The sequence below is a fragment of the Vipera berus genome (assembly GCF_964194415.1).
Source record: "Vipera berus genome assembly, chromosome: Z".
NCBI classification, from domain to species: domain Eukaryota; kingdom Metazoa; phylum Chordata; class Lepidosauria; order Squamata; family Viperidae; genus Vipera; species Vipera berus.
Window position 1 is genome coordinate 109681102 of NC_138205.1, and position 24829 is coordinate 109705930.

The 24829-nt window shown below is 37.3% G+C and overlaps 1 protein-coding gene across 1 annotated transcript in view; it reads left to right on the top strand.

Moving 5' to 3' along the window:
- Positions 1-9529: 9529 nt before the first annotated feature.
- Positions 9530-24829, top strand: part of CFAP69 (cilia and flagella associated protein 69) — a gene marked incomplete at both ends in the record, with an annotated part of 40671 nt that continues 25371 nt past the window's right edge. The window contains 6 exons of the mRNA XM_081343860.1: positions 9530-9664; positions 13077-13139; positions 13511-13570; positions 17805-17914; positions 22630-22706; positions 23955-24053. Of these exons, the coding sequence (XP_081199986.1) occupies positions 9530-9664; positions 13077-13139; positions 13511-13570; positions 17805-17914; positions 22630-22706; positions 23955-24053 (544 nt within the window). The remainder of the gene's footprint in view (positions 9665-13076; positions 13140-13510; positions 13571-17804; positions 17915-22629; positions 22707-23954; positions 24054-24829) is intronic.

The following is a 24829-nucleotide window of genomic DNA, read 5'->3' on the forward strand; positions in this document are numbered from 1 at the left end:
AAAAAGCAACACTGATATTGCTATTATACCTATAGAATGGAAGTTTATATAAATGAGAGATAGAATTATTTGATTTGCTTTCTTCTGTTTTTATTAAAGCTGGACTGAATTTGTTAAAGCAGCAACATCTTTTTTCAGGTTTAAGCAATTGCTGTGCTCACATGATGCTCAAACACTTTTGAATTATTGTTGATGGGTATATAGCCATGCCTACTAGACTGGTACAGTTATTATATGAATTATATTAAATAGGAAACAGTAATGAACATAATTTTATATGAAACATAAAGGGCTAATCTCTTATAAACTAATTTGATTTTTTTAGAATATACTAAGTCAAAACTCTAAAAAATGGAAATGAAAGAATTATCCCAATCAATTAAACAATCAATTTAAAGAGAAACTTTTAAATTCTTGTATTTACCCACCATTTCTTGCATGATCTTTTTCTTCCTTTAGCTATGACTGACCTAGTATATACTCTATCAGTGCTTTTTTTGTAAAAGAAAAAGGTGCCGGAACTCACACGTCATACAACCTGCCTTGCCTACCCTACAAGATTCCATCCAAAAAAGGTGCCTGAACTCCATTCTGAGCGTTCTATGAGAAAAAAAGCCCTGTACTCTATGCTAAATTTCAGGTGGTTGTTTCAGCTCATCTTAAATTTCATCATATTTAGAATATTAAATGTTAAAATATTTTACTTTCATAGTTGTGCCATAGCAGGCTTGACTTTAGACAACCTATTAATATAAGTGGGTCATAACTAAGTCTGGGATAAACTCAAACATCCTTATTGGTTCACAGTTTTCCTGCAATTTTCTTAAATATATTTAACAAATAAATTAGAAATATGGTGAAAAAGTAGCAGAAAGGGTAATCTACAGAAACATAAGTAAACTATCACCAAAGATTCTAAACATTTATCATCCTAATTATATGACCTTATATTAAAACTATCCACATAAATTCAAATTGTTTTCTAATGTGAGCCACCAAACACTTTTTATCTCTGGAGGGCTAGGGACAGGGGTTGCTCCTCTGTCCTGGTCCTATTAGATCTCTCAGCGGCTTTCGATACCATCGACCATGGTATCCTGCTGCGGCGTCTCAGGGGGTTGGGAGTGGGAGGCACCGTCCTACGGTGGTTCTCCTCCTACCTCCAGGGCCGCTCGCAGTCGGTGTTGACAGGAGGGCAGAGATCCGCCCCGAGGTCTCTCATTTGTGGAGTCCCTCAGGGGTCGGTTCTCTCGCCCCTCCTGTTCAACATCTACATGAAGCCGCTGGGCGAGATCATTCGTGGTTTTGGGGTGGGGTATCACCAGTACGCTGATGATACCCAACTTTTTCTTTCCACCCCGAACCAACCCAGTGATGCCCTCTCCGTGATGTCCCGGTGCCTGGAGGCGGTGCAGGTCTGGATGGGGAGAAACAGGCTTCGTCTCAATCCCGCCAAGACTGAGTGGCTGTGCATATCGGCGTCTCGGGTTAACCAAGTTATTCCACCTCTAATGATGGGGGGTGAGGTGTTACCCCCCGTTGATAGGGCTCGCAACTTGGGCGTCCTCCTGGATTCACGGCTCAATTTTGAAGATCACATAGGAGCCGTGACCAGGGGGGCTTTTGCACAGGTTCGCCTGGTGCGCCAGTTGCGTCCCTATCTGGACCGAGACGCCCTACGCACAGTCACTCATGCGCTTGTGACCTCCCGTTTGGACTACTGTAACGCTCTCTACATGGGGCTGCCCTTGAAGACCACTCGGAGGCTTCAACTGGTGCAGAATGCGGCCGCGCGAGTTGTAATGGGGGTTTCCCGATACTCCCATGTAACACCTCTACTCCGCGAGCTGCATTGGCTTCCGGTTGCCCTCCGGGTGAAATTCAAGGTGCTGGTTATCACCTATAAAGCCCTACATGGCCTGGGTCCGGGTTATTTGAGGGAACACCTGCTGCCGGCATCAAACGCCCTTCGCCCAGTGCGCTCCCACAGGGAGGGTCTGCTCAGGGTTCCGCCGGTGAGAGATTGCCGGCGGGTGACACCCAGAGATAGGGCCTTCTCAGTGGGAGCGCCTGCCCTCTGGAACCAGCTGCCAGTAGAGCTGAGGACTGCTCCCGACCTCCGATCATTCCGCCGGGGCCTGAAGACCTGGCTCTTTGAGCTCTCGGGCCCAGGCTGAGGAGAAAATTTTAACTGGGGTTTTAATGTACAGGGTGAATTTAATGCTTTTTAAATTGGTTTTAACTTTTGTATGTCTTGATTTTTAATTCCCTGTAAACCGCCCTGAGTCCTCAGGGAAAGGGCGGTATACAAATGCAAATATTAAATTAAATTAAATTAAATTTTGTTGTTTCTGTTCTGTGAGTGGAATAGCTAAACCTGAGTAAATCCTCAACCTAATACAAAGTACATGTAACAATTATCAGGGCTGCCTCATGTTTGACCTCTGTGTAATGTAAGATATCTGTAGTCATTATCAGACATAACAAGAATTTTTCAGGGTTCATCTGACCGAAATGAAAATAAACATTTCTACTGTCCAAAGTCCATTAGGCATGGAGAGCTATAACAAATTTAAATAAATCAATACAATTCACAATGAAGGAAATTTGATCCATATAATTTCCAATAATATTTATAATAAACTGTTGATCTCTTGTTCCACAATAAGTACTGTATATTCCACATGAATTAAGTAATGCTATCTTCTAAATATATTTGGAATCAGATTGATTAGATTCTCTGAGCTGTTTTCTAACCATCAGACTCCCACAAGTGAATTTATCACTATATGCCCGAAAAATATAAATACTTATGCTACAAACCTTACTGCAAGTCCAGAATCTTTGATTAATAACATTAGATTGCACTTAGTTGCAAATGCTCTGAAAATATTTTAACACTATATCAGAAATTTTTAAGGAAAGTGTTCTTACAGAATTAAAAGCAGTTATTTTTCATATTAAAGAGAGATTATTGTATTTTAAATATAATTCCAAATAAGAAACTTGTATTTTTAGATAAAATAGCCACACTGAAATATAAACATGCTACACAGAATGTTACTGCATATTGACTGCAGTTTTCAACCCACAAATGTACATTTTCATATGTATATGCCTTAAAAGCATGCAAAGTAACAGAAGGATTGCAACCCAATTTATGCAGTTCAAAGTGAGTCAAATATAGTTCAAAGTGAGTCTGTAGTATGACTCTAAATTAATCAGTGTTCCTAGAATTAATACTTTTGCTAGATACTCAAATTTAATTGCCAGAATGTACATAAGTGTATGTTAATTATTATAAACTGGTCCTGCTCCAAGTTTATTTACCAGTGTTTGACTGAAGATGAGTTTTTGCTTAACAGAATAATAGAGTTGGAAGGTACTTTGAAGATATTCTAGTCCAACCCCCTGCTCAAGCAGGAAGCCCTGTACTGTTTCAGAAAATGGTTGTACAGTCTCTTTTTAATCTCTTCATTTCTTCTTACATGTTCCTTACTTTCTCTGTGCTCATTTTTCTTATATTATGTTCTATTATAACAATTCCCAGGGCTTGTTAAGCAAATTCTGATTATATCTGACCTACCATTACCTTATAATATTGTCAAGCCATATACTGACATTATGATTTATAGCAAAATGATAGATTTATTATAACTTGTAAATTAGACTGTAGAGTTTATTTTTTTCCATTTGGATTTACCAGAAATTTTCCACTGTGCTGTGTGAAAGTATGTAAGCAATTTAATATTAATACATTGCAGTATATTATCTAAGATCATTGTTAAGACAGGCCATTATACACACACACACATTGTCAATGAAACTAGTATTATTGCCATATATTTTGAATTGAGTAAAAGCCATATAATAAATATAAATTGTTTATATACTTTTAGAAATCTTCAAGTATTTTCAATTTCTAAAAATATTTCTCATTACAATGCATTATAATATTCTAATGGAGCTTAATATATGTGTGATATCCAAAATAAAATTTCTATGCATAATCTAATCTGTATAACTAACTCTAAACTTTAATTTGTCATAGTTGTAATTGATTTGTTTCATTCTGTGTTTAAACTGTGTCTTGGTTAGTGTTGTTCAGCTTTTAATTTTACTGTTTACTGCATCTAGAGCAGGGGTGCCCAACCTGTGGGCTGCAGCTTACTGCCGGGCAGCGCCTGCTTTGCCACCGGGCTACATGAAGGGTTGGCCAGTGCACATATACACATGCATGTACTCACCCCCCCCATGCTAGCACCACCCCGAGCATCCTGCAAGCACTAGCATCACCTTGCCCCAAGCATCTCACCGGCACTAGTGCTGCCCCAAGCATCCTGCCAGTGCTAGAACCGCCCCCACCCCAAGCACTCCACCAGCACTAGCACCTCCCTGAGCACCCCACCGGCGCTAGCGCTGCTCTGCCCCCAAGCGTCCCACCAACACTAGTGGTGCTCATAGTGTCCTGACAGTGCTAGCGTGCCCCATTTGCAGCACTCCTGCCTGCACAGCCCCATTTGCATGTGCACATATGCTCACACACAACCCATTGTGTGCACATGCACAAGGTTCATTTTTACACATGCATGCATGCATGCGGCCATTTACACACGCACACGTGGTGCTTGCTTTCCTTTCTGGGCTGCCAAATCAAAAAGGTTGAAGACCTCTGATCTAGACAGTACATTAGAGTTGAATTTATGTCAGATAAATTGTTTTGTGATTCCACTGCATTTTAATATTTAGTGTCTAATTGACTGTACTTGTATAAATTCTGAAATGTGTGCACATTCTTGAACAAATGTGTGATGTTACAATCATAATAAACTTCCTTGTAAAACAGATTTTATATGTTCAATTGAATTTTTAATTATTTACTATGGATTATATGATGTTCAATCAAATAATGTTGGAAATAGTTTACTGCAACAAAAATGCAATATGAAAATACAATATCATATCAATGAAACACAGCAACATCATCCTATGAAATATAGCTACATCATCCAATTGATAGCAGAAAGGTTCCTATCATTATTTGGGTGAAGGTATAAATGGGGAACTCATCAAATTTGCAGATGACACCAAGCTGGCAGGAATAGCCAACACTCCAGAAAATAGGCATAAGATACAGAAGGATATCAACAGACTTGAACATTGGTTACTATCTTAACAAAATGAAATTCAATGATGAAAAAAGTAATATTCTACATTTAGGGAAGCAAAATCAAATGCACAGGTACAATATAGGTGGTACCTCCCTCAATAGTAGTAAAGTGAGAGGGATCTTAAGAGTCTTTGTGGACAATCACTTAAATATGAGCCAATAGTGTGCTGCAGGTGCTAAAAAAGCCAACACAATTCTAGGCTGCAATAATGAGGGATAGAATCAAGATCACGTGAAGCGTTAATATCACTTTATAATGCCTTGGTAAAGGCCACACTTGGAATAATGCTTCCAGTTTTGGGCACCATAATGTAAAAAAGATATTGAGACTCTAAAAAGAGTGCAGAGAAGAGCAACAAAGATGATTAGGGGACTGGAGGCTAAAACAAGGAACGGTTGCTGGAATTGGGTATGTCTAGTTTAATGAACAGAAGGATTCGGGGTGACATGATAAGCAGTGTTCCAATATCTCAGGGGCTACCACAAAGAAGAGGGAGTCAAGCTATTCTCCAAAGCACCTGAGGGCAGGACAAGAAGCAATGGATGGAAACTAATCAAGGAGAGAAGCAAACTAGAACTAAGAAGAAATTTCCTGACAGAACAATTAATCAGTGGAACAACTTGCCTCCAGAAGTTGTGAATGCTCCAACACTGGAAGTTTTTAAGAAGAGATTGGATAACCATTTGTCTGAAATGGTATAGGGTTTCCTGCCTCAGGTCACTAGAAGACCTCCAAGGTCCCTCCAACTCTGTTATTCTAATCTCTTACTTTTTTGTTCTATGACTCTCCATCCTTTAGAATACCAGTACCTTCTAGGTTTGAGAATTTTACAGGATTAGCTAGATATGGGGTGGAAGTGTTAAATTTGTTGAATGACATATGGCTGTGGTTATAAAACAGAAACGTTCAGACATTCTAGGATAGCAAGATCATGAAAGGAATTCTTGAATCCATCCTTTCAACAAGTTTCTTGTACTCTCTAAAGTTACAGCATGGTCATAGTAGATGCACAATTAGGAAGACCCTAATGCTGCTCACAAAGGTGAATGACCTCTGTAGATTAATGAATAATCATTAATCAATTACAACTCAGGCTACAATACTGAGGTAATCCAACATTAAGAATAAAAGCTGAAGAAATATGTCTGATGTACGTTTTCCATTTCACTGAAGGTTCAAAAGAATAGAATAGAGCTGGAAGGGAGCTTGGAAGTCTTCTAGTCCAGCCACCCTCTTAAGCAGGAGAGCTTATACAATCTCAGACAAATGACTGTCTAGTCTCTTCTTAAAAATTTCCAGTGATGGAGCACCCACAATTTCTAGAGGCAAGCTGTTCCACTGGTTAATTGTCCTCACTGTCAGGAAGTATCTCCTTAATTCTAGGTTTCTTCTCTCTTTGATCAGTTTCCAACCATTGTTTTCCGTTCTTCCATCTGGTGCTTTGGTAAATAGTGACCCCCCTCTTCTATGTGGCAGTCTCTCAGATACTGGAATATTGCTATCATGTCTCCCCTATTTCTTTTCTTTAGACTAGACAAACCCAAGTCCTGGCAGCTGTTCTTTGTATGTTGTAGTCTCCAAGCCTTTGATCATCTTAGTTGCTTTTCTTTGATTTTTTTCCAAACTCTCAACATCTTTTTTGTGATATGGTGACCAAAATTGGCTGCAGTATTCCAGGTGTGGTCTTACTAGGGTTTTATGAAGCAGTACTAATACTTCACGTGATCTTGACTGTATGCCTCTGTTATGCAACCCAGGATTGTATTAGCTTTTTTGGCGGCTGGTGCACACTGCTAGCTCACAGTTAAGTCAGCGTCCACTAGGACTCCAAGGTCCCTCTCACAATCACTGTTTTTAAGCCTAGTCTGTACTTGTACCTTTGATTTTTCCTGCCTAAATGTAAGACTTTACTTTTCTCCACATTGAAACTTATTTTGTGGGACAGGCTTATTGTTCAAGTTTGTCAAGATCTTTTTGCATCCTGAATTGTTTCAGAGACCTCTCACATACTGACCTGTTGTTCCCACTTCAAGTCTGAGCCTGGTGCTGATGCTTATGAAGAACACTTTATTGAAGCGCTCCAAGAAAAGGGATCCTGGCCAAAATGCCAAGGAACCTCGAACCAGAGTTAACAAATCTTTATTCTTTTCCATTAAGACAGAAGGCGGGATAAGGAGGGATATATAAGAAATATCATCTAATAAACATTTTAGTAATGATCTAATAATTATTCTATTGGTCTCTACTCAAGCCTGGGCTAATGAGTTGCTGTTATCTAATACATATTCTATTTGCTGCAAGCCATCTCTATTTCTAACTTTTAGCTGAGGGCTGCAGGATGCCTAACTATTTATCAGTTTTCTAACCACCAAGAATTGTTACAAGCTTTACACCTGCATATTCCCTGTGAATAAGCATTCTTTGTTCTTGCCAGACAACTCCACAATTACAGGCTTACCAATCTCCTTTCAAGTATATGCCATAACCTTGCTTTGTTTTGGCATCCTGCACATCATTCCCCTTCTTTAAATCTGAAAATGATTTAATTTTCCAAGATTCACCCAACACCAAGATCCGTGTACTGAGACCCCATAGTTTCCTTACAGGTGGAAAGGCAAAGCAGAAGGCACTGTAATCACAACGGGTGATTAAGAGAACAATGACTATACCCACCTGTGTCATTACTAACCAGCTGAATTCAGGTAACCAGCCAATGCCACCAGCCTTCTCATTCTTTCATGGGGGTGTGTGGGGTGTGTGCAGCTATCTTTGCTATGTGTGCAGCTCAGTTTTGGATTTCCTCTGATTTCTCTGTAATATACACACAGCATTGTTGTCCAATTAACACACACACACCTCTTTTGGATGCCAATACCATTTCTAGAGCCAGTCCATTCTGAATTATTTGTCATGTAGCTTCTTATTGCTTTGTTCTAGCTCATCATTCCATCTCTCTTTTTTCACTCAGATTATCAGAAAGTTTTCGTGGTGCATAAGTTTTGCATTTAAAAATTTCTAACTATCTTGCAATGAGCAAACCTCGTGTAACAAAAATTTGTAGCAAGATCTTTTGGAAGACTGTTTTTATGGCACATTTTCTAGGTCCTGTAAATTCTTAGATTTAAAAGAAGGAAATTGGAGGGTGCCCTTTATTCCTAAATTGTGGTTAGGAATGGATCTCTATTCTTCTGATTATTTGTGATCCGATGGAGGCTGTTCCATAGGGATTATCTGTCAGATTCCTTTTGTTTTGTTGTATCTTTAATCATTTTTGTCGGCTTATTTTTATGATTTTGCTTTTTTTCCTTTTTATTGTGTGTTTATATTGTGTACTCTACAGAGTCACACTGTTTGAGTTAGATGGTCTTATAAATTCTGAAAATAAATAAAGCCAAAATGACAAAGTATGGATTCACATTGCAAATCCCACCAATGCCACATAGAAGTGGAGGTAGAAACTGTGTTATGGCCCCCTACACAGATTTATGGCCAAAAGCAACAGGATACCTGAAGAATAACTACAGAAAGGAAATACATATGCAGCATTTCTGAATAAGCCCGATGGTGTTGCAGACATGTCATGAACTAATTCAGGAAAATGACTTAATAGCATTTAGGACAAAATAATCACTGCCAGGGAAAATGATTCTCTTCAGGACTGAGAATCTTCAGATTACCTTAAGTCACTTTCCACAGTCAGAATCAAAGATTTTGAGACTTCTACAGAAAGTTTTGCTTTTCTTCAGCAGGGAAGAAAAAAAATGACAAATGCTTTTAAAAATTACGATGATTTCTCACGTTTGTATGCGTGTATTTCTGACCGCAGTGAGCTGGGAGAACCTTTCCTCTCCTTTAAAGTTCTCGATGACACTGCTAAAGTCGCTAAGGTCCCTAGCCAATTTCAAGTTATTATTAGTGCAGCAATGTCGTTTTGGCGCCATTCCCTTAAGGTGCCTTTCTTATGGGCAATAAGCATTCTTTGCCTCGAGGGGAGACTGGATCCTTTGGGCTTTTCCCTTCCGCAAAACACCTTAACCTAGCGGCGTCCTGGTAGGGCACATGGTAAATAACCAAGCAGCTGAGGTGGCGGGAAGGACCAATAATTTCGGGGTTGCAGGCCGAGGCCTCTTTCCTGACTTTCTTGCAGTGGACCCATCACCATAGCTGAGGGCTTTGATCGAAGGCCTTGTTCCTCCCTCCCTTCGTTGTGTTCGGTTTTCCTTCGCCTTCCGCCCGCTCCTCCCATGGGGCTGCTAGAACCAGCCGGCTTCTCTCGCTGCCATGGCAACGGCGCCCTCTTTGTGTTTTCCTCAGTGTGAAGCAGCACTGAAGCCTGAGTTGCCGAGCCTTTCGGAGCCATGGCTTCCCCGGCCCTTCCGGAGGTTTCGCCGATTCTCCCGGTTCCCTCGTTCGGCGAGAAACAAAGGCATTATTCCTCTTCCTCCAGGCTGGAGCGCCCTTCGGACAGCAAGCTCAGCAACGGAGTCGAGCAGGTGAGAGAAAGGGGCAGCCATAGAGATTGAATTTCCTCTGCTTCTGCCCAGCTCTGGGACCTCTTTTTTAATTGCTTGGGCCGTTAGCCGGGGCTGCGGGGGCCCAGGCGAAACGTCCTGTCAAATGCAAAAGGTGGCAGTCAAAAGTGCTCTTTTGTAAGTTTTCTACTGCACCTATCAAAGCAGCGTTTGTTGCGTTAGAAACTGCCTGAGAGGTATTAAAATTTCCTGACAGTTGGAATAATTAATCAGTGGAACGACTTGCCTCCAGAAGTTGTGGGTGCTCCCCACACCTGGAGGTTTTTAAGAAGAGGTTGGACAGCCATTTGTCTGGAATGATATAGTTTTCTGCCTCATCGGGGTTGGACTAGAAGACCTCCAAGATCCCTTCCAACTCTGTTATTCTGTTATTAACAATGGCTACCTCTTTCTTTCTCTCTCTCCTGGGATTGGTTCTGGTGAAAACACTATCCACGTTCTTCTCTGAAGAGACCCAAAGCAGACAATAGATAGTGGGGAAAACTTAGGCAAGGGTAAATAAAAGTGTACTTTTATTTTGTTGGGTATGATTGTACTTATGCAGGGTACAATAACACAAAGGGGGCTTTAAAAACATGAACTAAAAGTAACAAGTCAGAATGGGCAGGATGATACACAAGCAGATTGAGGATCAATACTGATTTATTTGTGAGACAGAAACAACTACAGGTAATCCTTGATTTATAACTACAATTGAGCCCAAAATTTATGTTGCTAAGTGAAACAGTTGTTTAGTTTTAGTTCATTTTACAACTTTTCTCGCCACTGTTGTCAAGTGAATCATTGCAGTTGTTATGTTAGTAACATGGTTATTAAATGAATCTGACTTCCCCATTGATTTTGCTTATTTGAAGGTCACATGACCCCTGAATAACTGCAATTGTCATAAATATGAACCAGTTGCCAAGCATTTGAATTTTGATCATGTGAGCATCAGGATGCTGCATTGGTCATAAGTGTGAAAAACATAAGTCACTTTTTCAGTGCCGTAACTTTGAATGGTCACTTGTAGGTCAAGGATATATATATTCACATAGTCAGCCATACGCTTCTGAGATTCGAACCTGGGCTGACTGCATCTTAAGCAGTTGTTTTAACCCCTAGGCCACAGGCTCACTCTCTCTCTTAGTCAGCCATATAAGAACAAATAAGTTTGAAATGATCATATCTGTCTCTATTCTTTGTTAGCAAGCCAAAAAATTTACACACGTATGTATATGTATATGTATATGTATATATTTACAAATCCTCACAGGACTTCATTCTAAGCAAAGAAGCCTTTTATTTTTTAAACACTGAGGCCATATCTTAAGGTATTATAGCATTAAATCTAAGAAAAACCTTTATATAATCTGAAAGTGCTACTTTCAGGGAAATGCACATGAATATAGCTGTTTAGTTATTCTGGGCCCAAGTGATGAATACCTGAACCTTAAAAATGGCTTTCCAAGTTGGGTTGGAAAAATGAATAGGAGCCAATCCAGTTAATAACAAGGTAACAGAAGGGACCTTGAAGATTTTCTAGTAGTCCAACACCCTGCTCAGTGATGAGGTGTCATTTATAACATATATTTAAACTACACATAACTGGGGTTACTTTAACATTGTACAAAACTAAGTCATTGGTTGTTCTTAATCAGTTAAGACAATTTATTTTTTTGCAAAGATAAATGTATTAGAATAAAACAGACCAGAATAGAATAGAGCTGGAAGGGAACTTAGAGTCTTCTAGACCAGCCCCCTGCTCAAGCAGGAGGGCCTATACCAGTGATGGCGAACCTTTTAGAAACCGAGTGCCCAAACTGCAACCCGAAACCCACTTATGTATCATCGGGTACCAGGTGGGCATGCCCCTTTGGGTAGGTGTGGCCCATTAGGTGGACGTGGCCCATTGGGTGGGCGTGGCTGCGGTGGTAACGGCAGACTGGATGGGACTAAAAAGTTCAATCAATCAATTCCAACTTTGCGAGATCTTTTTTTTCCCCGCGAGAAGTTGAAATTGATTGATTGAACCTTTTTTTTTGCACATGGCGGCGGAGGCCTAAAGTGAAAAGGTTTTATAAAACCCAGCTGAAGGCCTAGGACTGGGGCGATGGTGTGCGTGCCCACAAAGAGGTCTTTGTGTGCCACAGGTTCGCCACCACGGACCTACACCATCTCCAACAAGTGACTGTCTAGTCTCTTCTTAAAAATCTCCAGTGATGAAGCACCCACAATTTCTGGAAGCAAGTTGTTCCACTGGTTAATTGTCCTCACTGTTAGGAAGTTTCTCCTTAATTCCAGGTTGCTTCTCTTATTTGATCAGTTTCCAACCATTGTTTCTTGTCTTGCCCTCTGGTGCTTTGGAGAATAGTTTGACACCCTCTTCTTTGTAGTAAAAATAGATTAAAATGTTTTAGTTACTAGAATTATTTACTAAGAACTTTTGAAAACCTTTATTTTTTTAAGATTAAGTACAACAGAAAAAAATCAAATTAAATTCAAGAAAGAAAGAAAATAGAAAAAGAGGTTTGAAACATATTTACTCACATTATTTTGTGCTAAAATATGGCAGAGAGATTTGCCTTTGATTACATAGAGATCAAAATATTTCAGTGTTACTATGCTAGAATAAGTCTTGTGACAGCATGAATGAAGAATTTAACCATACTTAAACAATATAGTTTGGTCATTCTCATTGAAGTACAAAATCCAGCTGTTAGAGATGACATCAGTCTTGCTCAAGTACAGGTAGTCTTTGAGTTATGTCTGAAATTGGGACCAGGATTGCTTTTGCTAAGAAGTGCATTCATAAAGTGCAATGTCTTGTGACCACATCATTTTGGTGTATGAACAGTCTGGGTATATGCAAGCATGGGAAGGCCAAAGAAAAGTGCATGCTATTGCAAGAGGGCTGTAGAAAGAGGTTGGAGGGGGGCATGCTTGTGTGCACAAGAACACTAGATACATCTGTAGTTATATCACGGGCTTTTTATAGTTTTACCTCAAAATAAATTCTGATATAATTCTTGATAAATGAAAAAATACAGTTCAATTTATAGAATATTAAAATCAGTTTCTGCCATTAATAATAAAGAGCAATTCAATATTTTAGCCCCATGCTTGGATTATTGTAGATCTTCAAGTGTTTACTTTCTCAGCTTAACTTCTAAGATTTTACCTAGAATTGCTTCACAATTATTTCTAAAAGCAAAAACCATTTTCTTTGAATTTTGCACTGAAACAATATGTAAAATTTACAAATACAATTTATTGAAAGTAAAAGAAACAACTTTCTTTTCAGAATTTATAGGTAAACAGGCTAGGAATGGAAGAGTTGTTACATTCAACAAAGTTACTAACCGTTACAATCTTATTTAAATTAATGTTTAAGGGAAATCACTTCATATATGTGGATCTTAATCACGTGATCAAATTGCTTGAAGAAACCGACTCAGTAAGTATATTAGACATTATAATAAGCATAAATCTTATTTCTATTTATTCAAATAGAATTTAGAGCTAATAATATATTCTGTATATATTATACAGAGTGCTTAAAGAAATCCAGAGACTCTTATTAGTGTAGCATGATTGCAAATGCATATAGCAAATGCTGTAGTTATAGGATTATGCTGGCATGGTACCTTTGTCTTGCTTACTGCTTAAAGCTGGTTGACATATTTTCCTCACAGCTAAACAGAAAGCCACAACACATACAAAGCAATGCCAGTAACACATTAAATCTTCTGTCTCTTTGAAGAGCAAAGTGTTTGCAAATATTAAATTCTGAAAATGTTATTCTCATTCACTCTACTTTTTTTTAAGATTATAGAAGAACAAATCCAAGCATGTCAGAAGGTTGCAAAGCACTATGAATATGGAATTGTATCCTTTTTGCTTGTTTTGTTACATGCAAAATTAGAAGCCAAAAACACTTCTATTCCATGAACAGAAAAAGACAAAATAATATTTTGCTATTTTACATTAATACAGTGTGCTTATTTACTAAATTACATTGTAATATAATTTCAATAATTATATTAATTAATATTACACTATAATCATTATATAAAATAAAAAATATATGAATGAAAATTGGACTACTATTTTCAATTTTTTTATCTATACTACACCGATCTGGCTGGAAAGGGTCCAAGCTAGTAGGATGTGTTAAATCTTCAAACCAAAGCTGATCCATACAGTTCATAATCTTAGTACTCTCAATATTAATGTATAGGCCACAAAAGAGCATCAGCTTTCTAAGCTAATGTTCTTTATGAATGTTTCAATGGGCTCCATGTCAACAATGCTCCCAGTATCTTGTACAGTACACAAATCTTCCTCTGAGATCTATTTCAGGAATTTCTCATATGCAATCTCATATGAAGAATTTTATTTAAATTCAAACTCTCCATTCTTTGCCTAAATGTCTAGCATTCAGTAGAAAGTCACTGAAATTAAATTTCTTCCACTGACAATATTGTAATTGTATCAATTCACTTGTAATATAATATTGCATATTCTCTCTTCTTTGAGTACATTTCTGTGAAGTGGAAAGATTACTGATAAAGCCAAGTTTTTCAACTTCCTTGCTACATCTTAAAAATCCGTTGTGATATGACTATAACATTATTTGCCATTTTACTTGTCCTGATCTATATTAGCAATAAAGCAATAAAGGATTGCGGACTGGATATATCTGGACAGTTGCTATGTCACATTTCTAACCTATATTTCTAAGCAGCAAATTTCACAGGCTGGTAAGTCCAGTCAGCAGATGTTTATTTCAGTTCTTCATTCTAATGAATTTGTCAAGTACTGCAAATCTTTTTATATGTTGAAGGACACAGGTTTCTCCTTCCTATCTTCTGTTCTGCAGTTGTGTTTGTGAATATATATATATATATATATATATATATATATATATATATATATATATATATATATATATATTCTGAGGTTTTATATATATACACAGTGGGACAAAAAGTATTTAGTCAGCCACCAATTGTGCAAGTTCTCCCACTTAAAAAGATGAGAGAGGCCTGTAATTTTCATCATAGGTATACCTCAACTATGAGAGACAAAATGGGGGGAAAGAATCCAGGAAATCACATTGTAGGATTTCTAATGAATTAATTTGTACATTCCTCGGTAAAATAAGTATTTGGTCACCTACAAACAAGCAAGATTTCTGGCTCTCACAGACCTGTAACTTCTTCTTTAAGAGGCTCCTCTGTCCTCCACTCATTACCTGTATGAATGGCACCTGGTTGAACTTGTTATCAGTATAAAAGACACCAGTCCACAACCTCAAACAGTCACACTCCAAACTCCACTATGGCCAAAACCAAAGAGCTGTCGAACGACACCAGAAACAAAATTGTAGACCTGCATCATGTTGGGAAGACTGAATTTGCAATAGGCAAGCAGCTTGGTGTGAAGAAATCAACTGTGGGAGCAATTATTAGAAAATGGAAGACATACAAGACCACTGATAATCTCCCTCGTTCTGGGGCTCCACGCAAGATCTCACCCCGTGGGGTCAAAATGATCACAAGAACGGTGAGCAAAAATCCCAGAACCACACGGGGGGACCTAGTGAATGACCTGCAGAGAGCTGGGAACAAAGTAACAAAGGCTACCATCAGTAACACACTACGCCACCAGGGACTCAAATCCTGCAGTGCCAGACGTGTCCCCCTGCTTAAGCCAGTACATGTCCGGGCCCGTCTAAAGTTTGCTAGAGAGCATTTGAATGATCCAGAACAGGACTGGGAGAATGTCATATGGTCAGATGAAACCAAAATAGAACTTTTTGGTAAAAACTCAACTCGTCGTGTTTGGAGGAGAAAGAATGCTGAGTTGCATCCAAAGAACACCATACCTACTGTGAAGCATGGGGGTGGAAACATCATGCTTTGGGGCTGTTTTTCTGCAAAGGGACCAGGATGACTGATCCGTGTAAAGGAAAGAATGAATGGGGCCATGTATCGTGAGATTTTGAGTGAAAACCTCCTTCCATCAGCAAGGGCATTGAAGATGAAACGTGGCTGGGTCTTTCAGCATGACAATGATCCCAAACACACCGCCCAGGCAACAAAGGAGTGGCTTCATAAGAAGCATTTCAAGGTCCTGGAGTGGCCTAGCCAGTCTCCAGATCTCAACCCCATAGAAAACCTTTGGAGGGATTTGAAAGTCCGTGTTGCCCAGCGACAGCCCCAAAACATCACTGCTCTAAAGGAGATCTGCATGGAGGAATGGGCCAAAATACCAGCAACTGTGTGTGCAAACCTTGCAAAGACTTACAGAAAACGTTTGACCTCTTGTCATTGCCAACAAAGGGTATATAACAAAGTATTGAGATGAACTTTTGTTATTGACCAAATATTTATTTTCCACCATAATTTGCAAATAAATTCATTAGAAATCCTACAATGTGATTTCCTGGATTCTTTCCCCCCATTTTGTCTCTCATAGTTGAGGTATACCTATGATGAAAATTACAGGCCTCTCTCATCTTTTTAAGTGGGAGAACTTGCACAATTGGTGGCTGACTAAATACTCTTTTGCCCCACTGTGTGTGTATATATGTATATGTATGTATGTTTTCTGAGGTTACATACATACACACATACACACATACATACATACATATATACACACACAGTATATATATATGTGTGTGTGTGTGTGTGTATATATGTATGTATATGTATGTACTGTATATATGTGTATATGTATATATGTGTATATGTATATATATAGTAAGTAAGACAACAGGAGCATGCTAAAATAATTTGGCAGTGCATGATAGTAACTGATAAAGAAAACAATTGTCCATGAAAAAAGGAATCATACAAAGAAAAATGCTCAGTGGATAAAGGTCACAAAAAATAAGATATATAAAATATTCTAGGGCCAAAATGAAACAGACTCAAAGCTGAAGGCTAGAATATTTTATATATCTTATTTTTTGTACTTACTATCTTTATGTAGGCTGTAAATCACTCTGATCCGCAGTTGGCGTTTTCAGGTACACCACTGCAATTAGCAGTTGCTATGGATGTTACCTTTTCAGCTCTCATTGTGAAGCTTAACACCAGACCATGATAGTCATAGCTCTCCAGACATTTAACTCTTCTAATTGACCTAACTTGGCAGAAGATTACCAGATATGAATAATTTAATTTTTTTATTGCTGACAAGAATGAAGTCTTATATACAAGAAATGATCTGCCCAGTCAGTGCTTTATGGTTCAGGGTTCTTATCCAAATTAACAGTTATCTGGTCATAACCATGAGAGGCAGCTGAATTATTTTATAAAACTCTTCTTATGAATCTGAGTGATGTTGCTTACTGACTCCCCAGATTTATCCTTTATATTCAGCTGAACACACAGTTTCATAAAACTTCCAGTTCTGTGATCATTTCCTTCTTTTCATTGTGTGTTACTCCTGTTTATTGGCAAACTCCTACTTGCTTTCTCTGTTCAGCTGCTTGCATTAACTGTTAGATTGTGATATAGTTTTGATATATAATAGTAATTTTAAATTCTTATGTGTTTATAAAATCTACTTCTATATATTGTGTATGTATAGTGCAGAATAGAATAGGATCTACTTCTGCATATTTTATGTAGGACACACACTCATATATGTATTGGCAATGGGGGAACATCTTACAATGTAAGTTTATTTTGCTATTATATAACCAATATGACTAGTTTGAATGGCTGATATAACCATTAGAGCTATCTTTTGCAATCTGGCACACCCCAAATATATTACGGTTTGTGCAATTCTCAGTGAGTTTAATAGGCTGTTGTCTGGGAGTGATGAAAATTGTTTCTAAATTATTTGGAAAGCACTAAAGATATTTTAGAGTTCAGATTCTGCTCAGCTATTTCCATTATTTTCTAAAATATTATTTGGAGAAAAGGGATCGGAAATTACCGGTAAGTAACTATTACTATTAGAATTCTGCCACAATTGCCAAAATGAAAATTGTTAATTTTACAACTAAAGTTTTGAGTTTGAGTTTCTTTGTTTTTTAATTTAAAAGGTTATGCAAAATTTTGCTTTCTGTAACCATTTTCCTTGATTGTTACATTATAAGCCTTTGAATGATTTAGCACACATCTCTAAAATTCTAAACTTATGTGTGGAGAAAATTCAGCTGGACAATGTTTTTATAGAAACTACATGTGAAATTCTTAAATTATATGGGTAAGTACTTAATTAATGCTTCTGTTTTATTCTAATATTAACCAGTCTTCTATTTTTAGTGGCCAGAAATAATATGCATTTATTTTCATTTTAGCAAAAGCATAAGCCTCTAAGATTTAGAATGTTGTAATTATAACTTAGATATCGGGAAACATATATCCCACAAATCTATGATTGTGTTAAATAAACTGAGCAAAGATTATAATGTTACATTTCATTCAAAATTAATTTGAAAAAGAAAACCCTCAGTGATTTTAATATTTCAATTACAAAATTAAGATTCATATATATAAAACCTTTATCTAAATTTGTGGGTACAACCTTCATATAAAATTAATTAAAATATAAGTAACATATAAATCAATAGAAAATGTTTCTCTTATATTAGACCCCATACTTTTATTAACAGTTGCAAGTATTTTAATAGGTTAAATAAATTCAATTAGCCCAACATCAAATATCTAGGAACTAAGTCAGTTATTTCTGTTTGTGGTCCTACATATCCCACTTAAACAACAATTGTGTGTTGGTTTTCCTGGAATATATCCAATCATTCTTAGTAAATATTATGGATCTTAGTATATCCACTTATTAAAAGTGCTAAAGGCATTCTCAGTCTTGAATTTTTCAGATGTATTACAATTATCCTTAAGTACATTTAAGATTATGTCTATGCTTTCTCCTCCACTTATATTTTTTAACTTTGCTGCCACATAGTGGGCATATACACATTCACTTTTATAATAATGTGATTGCAAAATCTAAATATTTCATTGCTATTTCCTGAAGAGGAATGAACCAAAGCTTATTACTGTATGTTTGAAACATTTTAGTAACATCAAAATATCTTTTGATATTTTTCTTTAATGCTTTTCATTCAGATTGTCCTCAGAAGAAGAGGTCTGTACTATTTTAGAACATTAGGCTAAGATTGTAAAAGCTCAGGGTCAAATTTATACTTCTCTAAATCTCAAGCTACTCAATAATATTGGGCAGTTGCAATTGGTCAGCCTAGTCTATTTTATAAGATGGTTGCAAAAGATGAAGAGAAAGCAGACAGTGGAGTTCTTTGTATGTTGCCTCGCCTTAGGGAGGACAAACAATATATATATGAAATAAACAAGCAAATATATAGGCAATGCTAATTGCATTACTTTCCAGATGGACAACCCCTTATCCTGTAAAATGATTACTGCGAACCTGCTGCCGGCGTCAACTTCCCTCCGTCCAGTGCGCTCCCACAGAGTGGTCCTCCTCAGGGTGCCTCCGATCAGAGAATGTCGATTGGTGGCCCCCAGGGGGAGGGCGATCTCTGTGGGCATGCCAGACCTATGGAACCGCTTGCCGGTTGAGCTCCGGATTGCCCCCGACCTTCGCTCCTTCTGAAGCGATCTAAAAACCTATCTATTTGAACAATCCGGCCTGGTCTGATGGGTTTGGGGGTTTGGGTTTTGGTTTTAGCATAGTTTTAATTACTGTATTATATTGGGCATATTTATTTAATCTTTTTTAACTTTTGTATTTTGTATTTCGATATTTATTGCCCTGTACACCGCCCTGAGTCCTTCGGGAGAAGGGCGGTATAAAAATTAAATAAATAAATAAATAAATAAATAAATAAATAAATAAATAAATAAATAAATAAATAAATAAATAAATAAATAAATAGATTATCTCTAGACTTCTCCCTTGGCAGAGTTACTTCATATTGGGATCTTTCTATAGGATCTGGTCAGCAGGGTCATTGCTGGCATACAAGACCATCTTGGGCAGAATTGTGCTTAGTATCCCACAAACACAATCTTTTTAATATTAAAAAATTATTAAATGTAATTATGATTATGCAAGGGCCTCCTTGATCATCAATTTTGGTGGACAGTATAAATAAAGTTGGTGAGTCTGTTCTTGACACTGTATTTCCTCTTTTTTAACTTGCCATTGACGTATCCCTCTTATGTTGCATTCTTCTATGGCACACAGTTTGTACACCAGATGATCTTGCTGATAGGCTTAATTTCCACTTATTTCAGTGTATGGAATAGCTAATTTTCATTGTTAGAAAAAGTAATGATATGAAGTTCATTTGAGAAAATAATATTTATTTCTTAAAGGAAAACTTGACAATACTTCAAACCTTAATTTTGTTTGCTCTAGGATTTCTGAAAATTAGTATTCAGCAGTTTTATAGATAGTCCTCAATTTACAATCATTTAATATTTAAAAACCATTTGAAATTGCAGTTGGTTTGAAAAAAATCATTTACAGCCATTTCTCGCACTTATAACCATTGTAGCACCAAAATGGGCATGTGATCAAAATTCAGACACTTAGCAACCAGCGTGTATTTACAACAGTTGCGCTGTTGTGAGATTACATGATTATCAACTACTGCCTTCCCAGTAGGATTGAAAAGGAAAACCAGTATGTTGAGGGGGGTGTCTGTATTTGTTTAATGACCACATAATTTGTTTAACAATTGTGATAAAAATATTGTAAAAACAGGTGTGCCTCACTTAATGACCATATTGCTTAGCAGTGTAAGTTCTGGTCCCAATTGTAGTCACAAATTGAAAATTATATAATGATTCCATACGTGTGGTGCTTCTGATGTTATAAAATTTCAACTTGCAGAAGCTTAAACCAATGTGACCAATAATGAGAAATGCTGAAAATTGTTTTGCCCATCTCTTTCCCAATTCCCTTCAATCAGATCATATATGATAGAGAAAAAGAACTGTTGCATTTCAGTTGATTTTGTTGGCATTGTTTATTCTCAATAATAATTCAACTTTATTGACATTACTGTTGCTTTTTAATATTGAAACAACAAAAAAGAAACAGTAGCAAAAAAGAACTGAAAGGACAATGGACTTTCAAGTAACAAATCAAAATATCTTTGTCACTCAAAGTCATCAGAAATTAGAACTGTCTAGAAAAGGGACGCGGTGGCTCAGTGGGTTAGGACGCTGAGCTTGTCGATCAGAAGGTCGGCAGTTTGGCGGGTCGAATCCCGAGTGCCGCGTAACAGAGTGAGCGCCTGTTACTCGTCCCAGCTTCTGCCCACCTAGCAGTTCGAAAGCACGTAAAAATGCAAGTAGAAAAATAGGGACCACTATGGTGGGAAGGTAACAGCGTTCCGTGCGCCTTTGGCGTCTAGTCATGCCGGCCACATGACCACGGAGACGTCCTCGGACAAACGCTGGCTCTTCGGCTATGAAACGGAGATGAGCACCGGCCCCTAGAGTCGGAAACGACTAGCACGCATGTGCGGGGGAACCTTTACCTTTACCTAGAATAGCATATAAACTCAGTAAAAAATGAATATTATTCATGTGAGTATATAAACAATTGTTTTTGTTAGATTAAGATCACAGAAATGAAAGTTGAATATATAATGCATTGTAATTTGCTGTATATTACGTACTTTCAATGGGGCTTACTATATAGCAAAGACCAGAGGTAGGCAACCTCGGCTCTTTTATGACTCATGGACTTCAACTCCCAGAATTCCTGAGCCAGCCAAGAGCCAAGGTTGCCTACCCCTGGCATAGACAGTCTAAGCCAGGCTTGTAAATGTATTGAGGGGAGAGGGGCACATTAATACATTAAAAATCAGCTGTTTCTTGCCCTCATCTTTTGGAGCAATCACGGTAGTGAATTTTCTTTTTGATAAATGCCAACAGCTGCACAAGGGTGCTTTACAGACTGGATGCATCCACAATCTATATGCTGTATGTATATTTCTAGATTTTGCTGTACTTGCAGAATCAGATTCATTTCCCTTTTATATTAATTATTGAATATTGTGAATAGCACTTCTTTCAATAGTAAATAGAATGGCAAATAGTCACTATTTATTGGCAAACACCCAGTGAGGCAGTAGGAAGATTGCAAGTGCAGTCTTTGCACAATTGTAAGAAGTCCAGAAGTGACCCTCTCCCCACATTAAGCTATATATAACCTTAGGTATACGTTCCCAGATTCAGGTTGGCAATCTGGGATGATTTCTGTGTAATAGGCAAAATAGTGAGCTTGAACCTTACACATATAGGTCTGGTTACTTGAGCCTGATCCTATTTAAAGTATCCATCTGTTACATCTCAGGTATTAATAACAATGCACAATCTAGACTGGTACATTATTTAAGTTTATTTGTTTAGACAAAATAATTTATTTCTATTTTACTTTTCTATTTAATACACATTAATAGGATATTCAAGTTTATAATATATAGTTGGAAGATCTACAAAATGTTAAAGTAAAATCAGTAATCAGAAATAACATGCTTTTTTTAGCTTTTCATGAAAATTGTATTTATTTATTTATTTTATTTTTATTTTAATTCCATTTATATCCCGCCCTTCTCCGAAGACTCAGGGCGGCTTACAAACTTAGCAGTAGCCTTCATTCTATGTATATGCCTGCTTATTAGGGCTTTCACACACACCCCAAGCGGCATTATTACAAAGTCAGCTTATTGCCCCCAACAATCTGGGTCCTCATTTTACCTACCTTGGAAGGATGGAAGGCTGAGTCAACCTTGAGCCTGGTGGGATGCGAACCTGCACTAATTGCAGGCAGCTGGTGTTACTTAAGGAGGCATTAGCCCACTGCTCCACCAAGGCTCATAATTTATCATTATTCAAGTATTTATCATTATTTCTCTCATGCTTTTTAAAATGCATCTGTAATAATTGATACATTTAATTCTGCAGGTTACCATTTTACAAAAAGAAGTTATCTGATGAAGGAAAGTATGCTAAAGAAGTTCAAGAATCAATTGCACAATTGGGTAATATTAGATGTAGACATACTTTCTTTATATAGCTTATGACCACAATTTGAAACAGTTATAACTCATTGCATTTATAAATTGAGGCCGTGGGGTGATTGGACCCAATTTTATGAGATTTTTTTGAAGGAATCATGAGTGAATCATTGCAATGTTAAGCAAATCCATATTCATTAAAAAAAATGCAGTGGTTTTAGTACAAATCCATTCTTCTGAATTATGCTTTTCACCAGAAACTGACAAAATATGCTAGAAACTGGCAAAAAACCATCATAAATTGTGTTCATGAGGTGAGCTAGTTGTCATTCACCTGAACGGAGAGGCAGGTGATGGCATTTTACAATAGCCATAAATGCTTTAAAGGAGGTACTGCACCTATTTGGGACCCATCATATTTGGAATGATGTTAAGTGATCATAAATTGAGGATTGTACATCTTTCTGTACAAGAACTCTCTTGATATATTGCATAATTGACTAATTATTTTGAACTTACAGCACATTGTATTACAGCACATTGTAATAGAAGGAAATTTGTTGAGACATGCATTTCAAAGAAGATTTCCCAAAGGAAATAAACTGCATCCCACAAATTATTAAGAAAGGCTGTGAGCTATGCTAACTGGGTATCAAGGAAGCAGTAATCCAGCTCATCTAGGAAGCACCAAATTGGAAATGCCAGTTGTAAGAGAATTTGCTTCTATTTAGGATTTTCCTAAATATTTTCCAATATTTTCCTATCAGTACTGATGATAAAAAGTGCCCTATTTTATGACCTTTTTGCCATGGTTATTAAACAGATCATAACAGTTGTAATTTAATAATGCAGTTGTTAAGCATATCTGACTTCCCCCATTAACTTTGCTTGTCAGAAATTCCCTAGGGAGATTGCAAATGATAATCCCAGAACATGGGATGCTGCAATCCTTGTAAATACATACCAGTTGCCAAGCACCTGAATTTTGATCATATGACTGTGGGGAATGCTATAATGGTCATACATGTGAGAAATGGCCATACGTTACTTGTTTAGTGCCATTGTAATAACCCAGTGATTGTAATTTGAGGAAGGGAAGAAGGTGGGGGGGGGAAGAGAGAGAAAGAATAATATAATTTCTTCCTCCTTAGAGCTGGAAACAAAACATTGTAACAAAATACTGAAGAAATGAATATAACATTCATATAATAAATAAAACTCATGCAACAGAATCAGTCATAAAAGTGTATTACAGTTTGCCTGTTGTTTCAGGTTACTTGATCAGAGTGCCATGTTCTCAAATAAGAATACAAATATGTAAGTGTATTATTAGCTTTTACCATGCTGATCTATCAGTAAAAGAATTTGAAGGTAAGAGTTGTTTTATATTTTGATATAAAATTGATATAAAATTAATCAGTTTATACAATGTTAAAAATATGAACAGTCTATACAGTGAATAAGAGAGCAACAAGCTGATTGAGGGAAATCTGTAACATCATGTATAATACGGATGTTTCATATGAAATCTTATATGGTTGTCCCATTCTGAAAATGCAAGTAGATAAATAGATACCACTTTGGTGGGAAGGTAGCAGCTTTCCATGCATCTTAGCATATAGTCATGCTGGCCAATGACTACAGAAATTGTCTTCGGACAACACTAGCTCCCTCGTCTAATAAATGGAGATGAGCCAGCCCCCTAGAATCGGACATGACTGGACAGAGGAAATATTTATCTCTACAATATATTTCAATCATTAGGCTTCAGATGCTTGAATGAAATGTCATACAATATACTGGATGTGTGATGAAGAAAGATAAATGCAACCACTGTTTCTTTGCTATGGAGAAATAGCTTATTTTGAATAAAACTCTGAATTAGATCAGAAATACGTTTACTTTTGTTTATAATAAAGTAATAAATTTAGTTTTACTTTATTGCACTACTTATCTTTCTCATATCTTGTTAAATCTAATTATTTTTAAAGAAATTATTGTGTGCATTTTAAATGTAATAGATCAGCCCCATTGAAAATCCATGTATTTCCAGCATTGATGCATTGTTGTTGTTGTTAGCTGTGAAGTCGTGTCTGACCCATCGCAATCCCATGGACAATGTTCCTCCAGGCCTTCCTGTCCTCTAC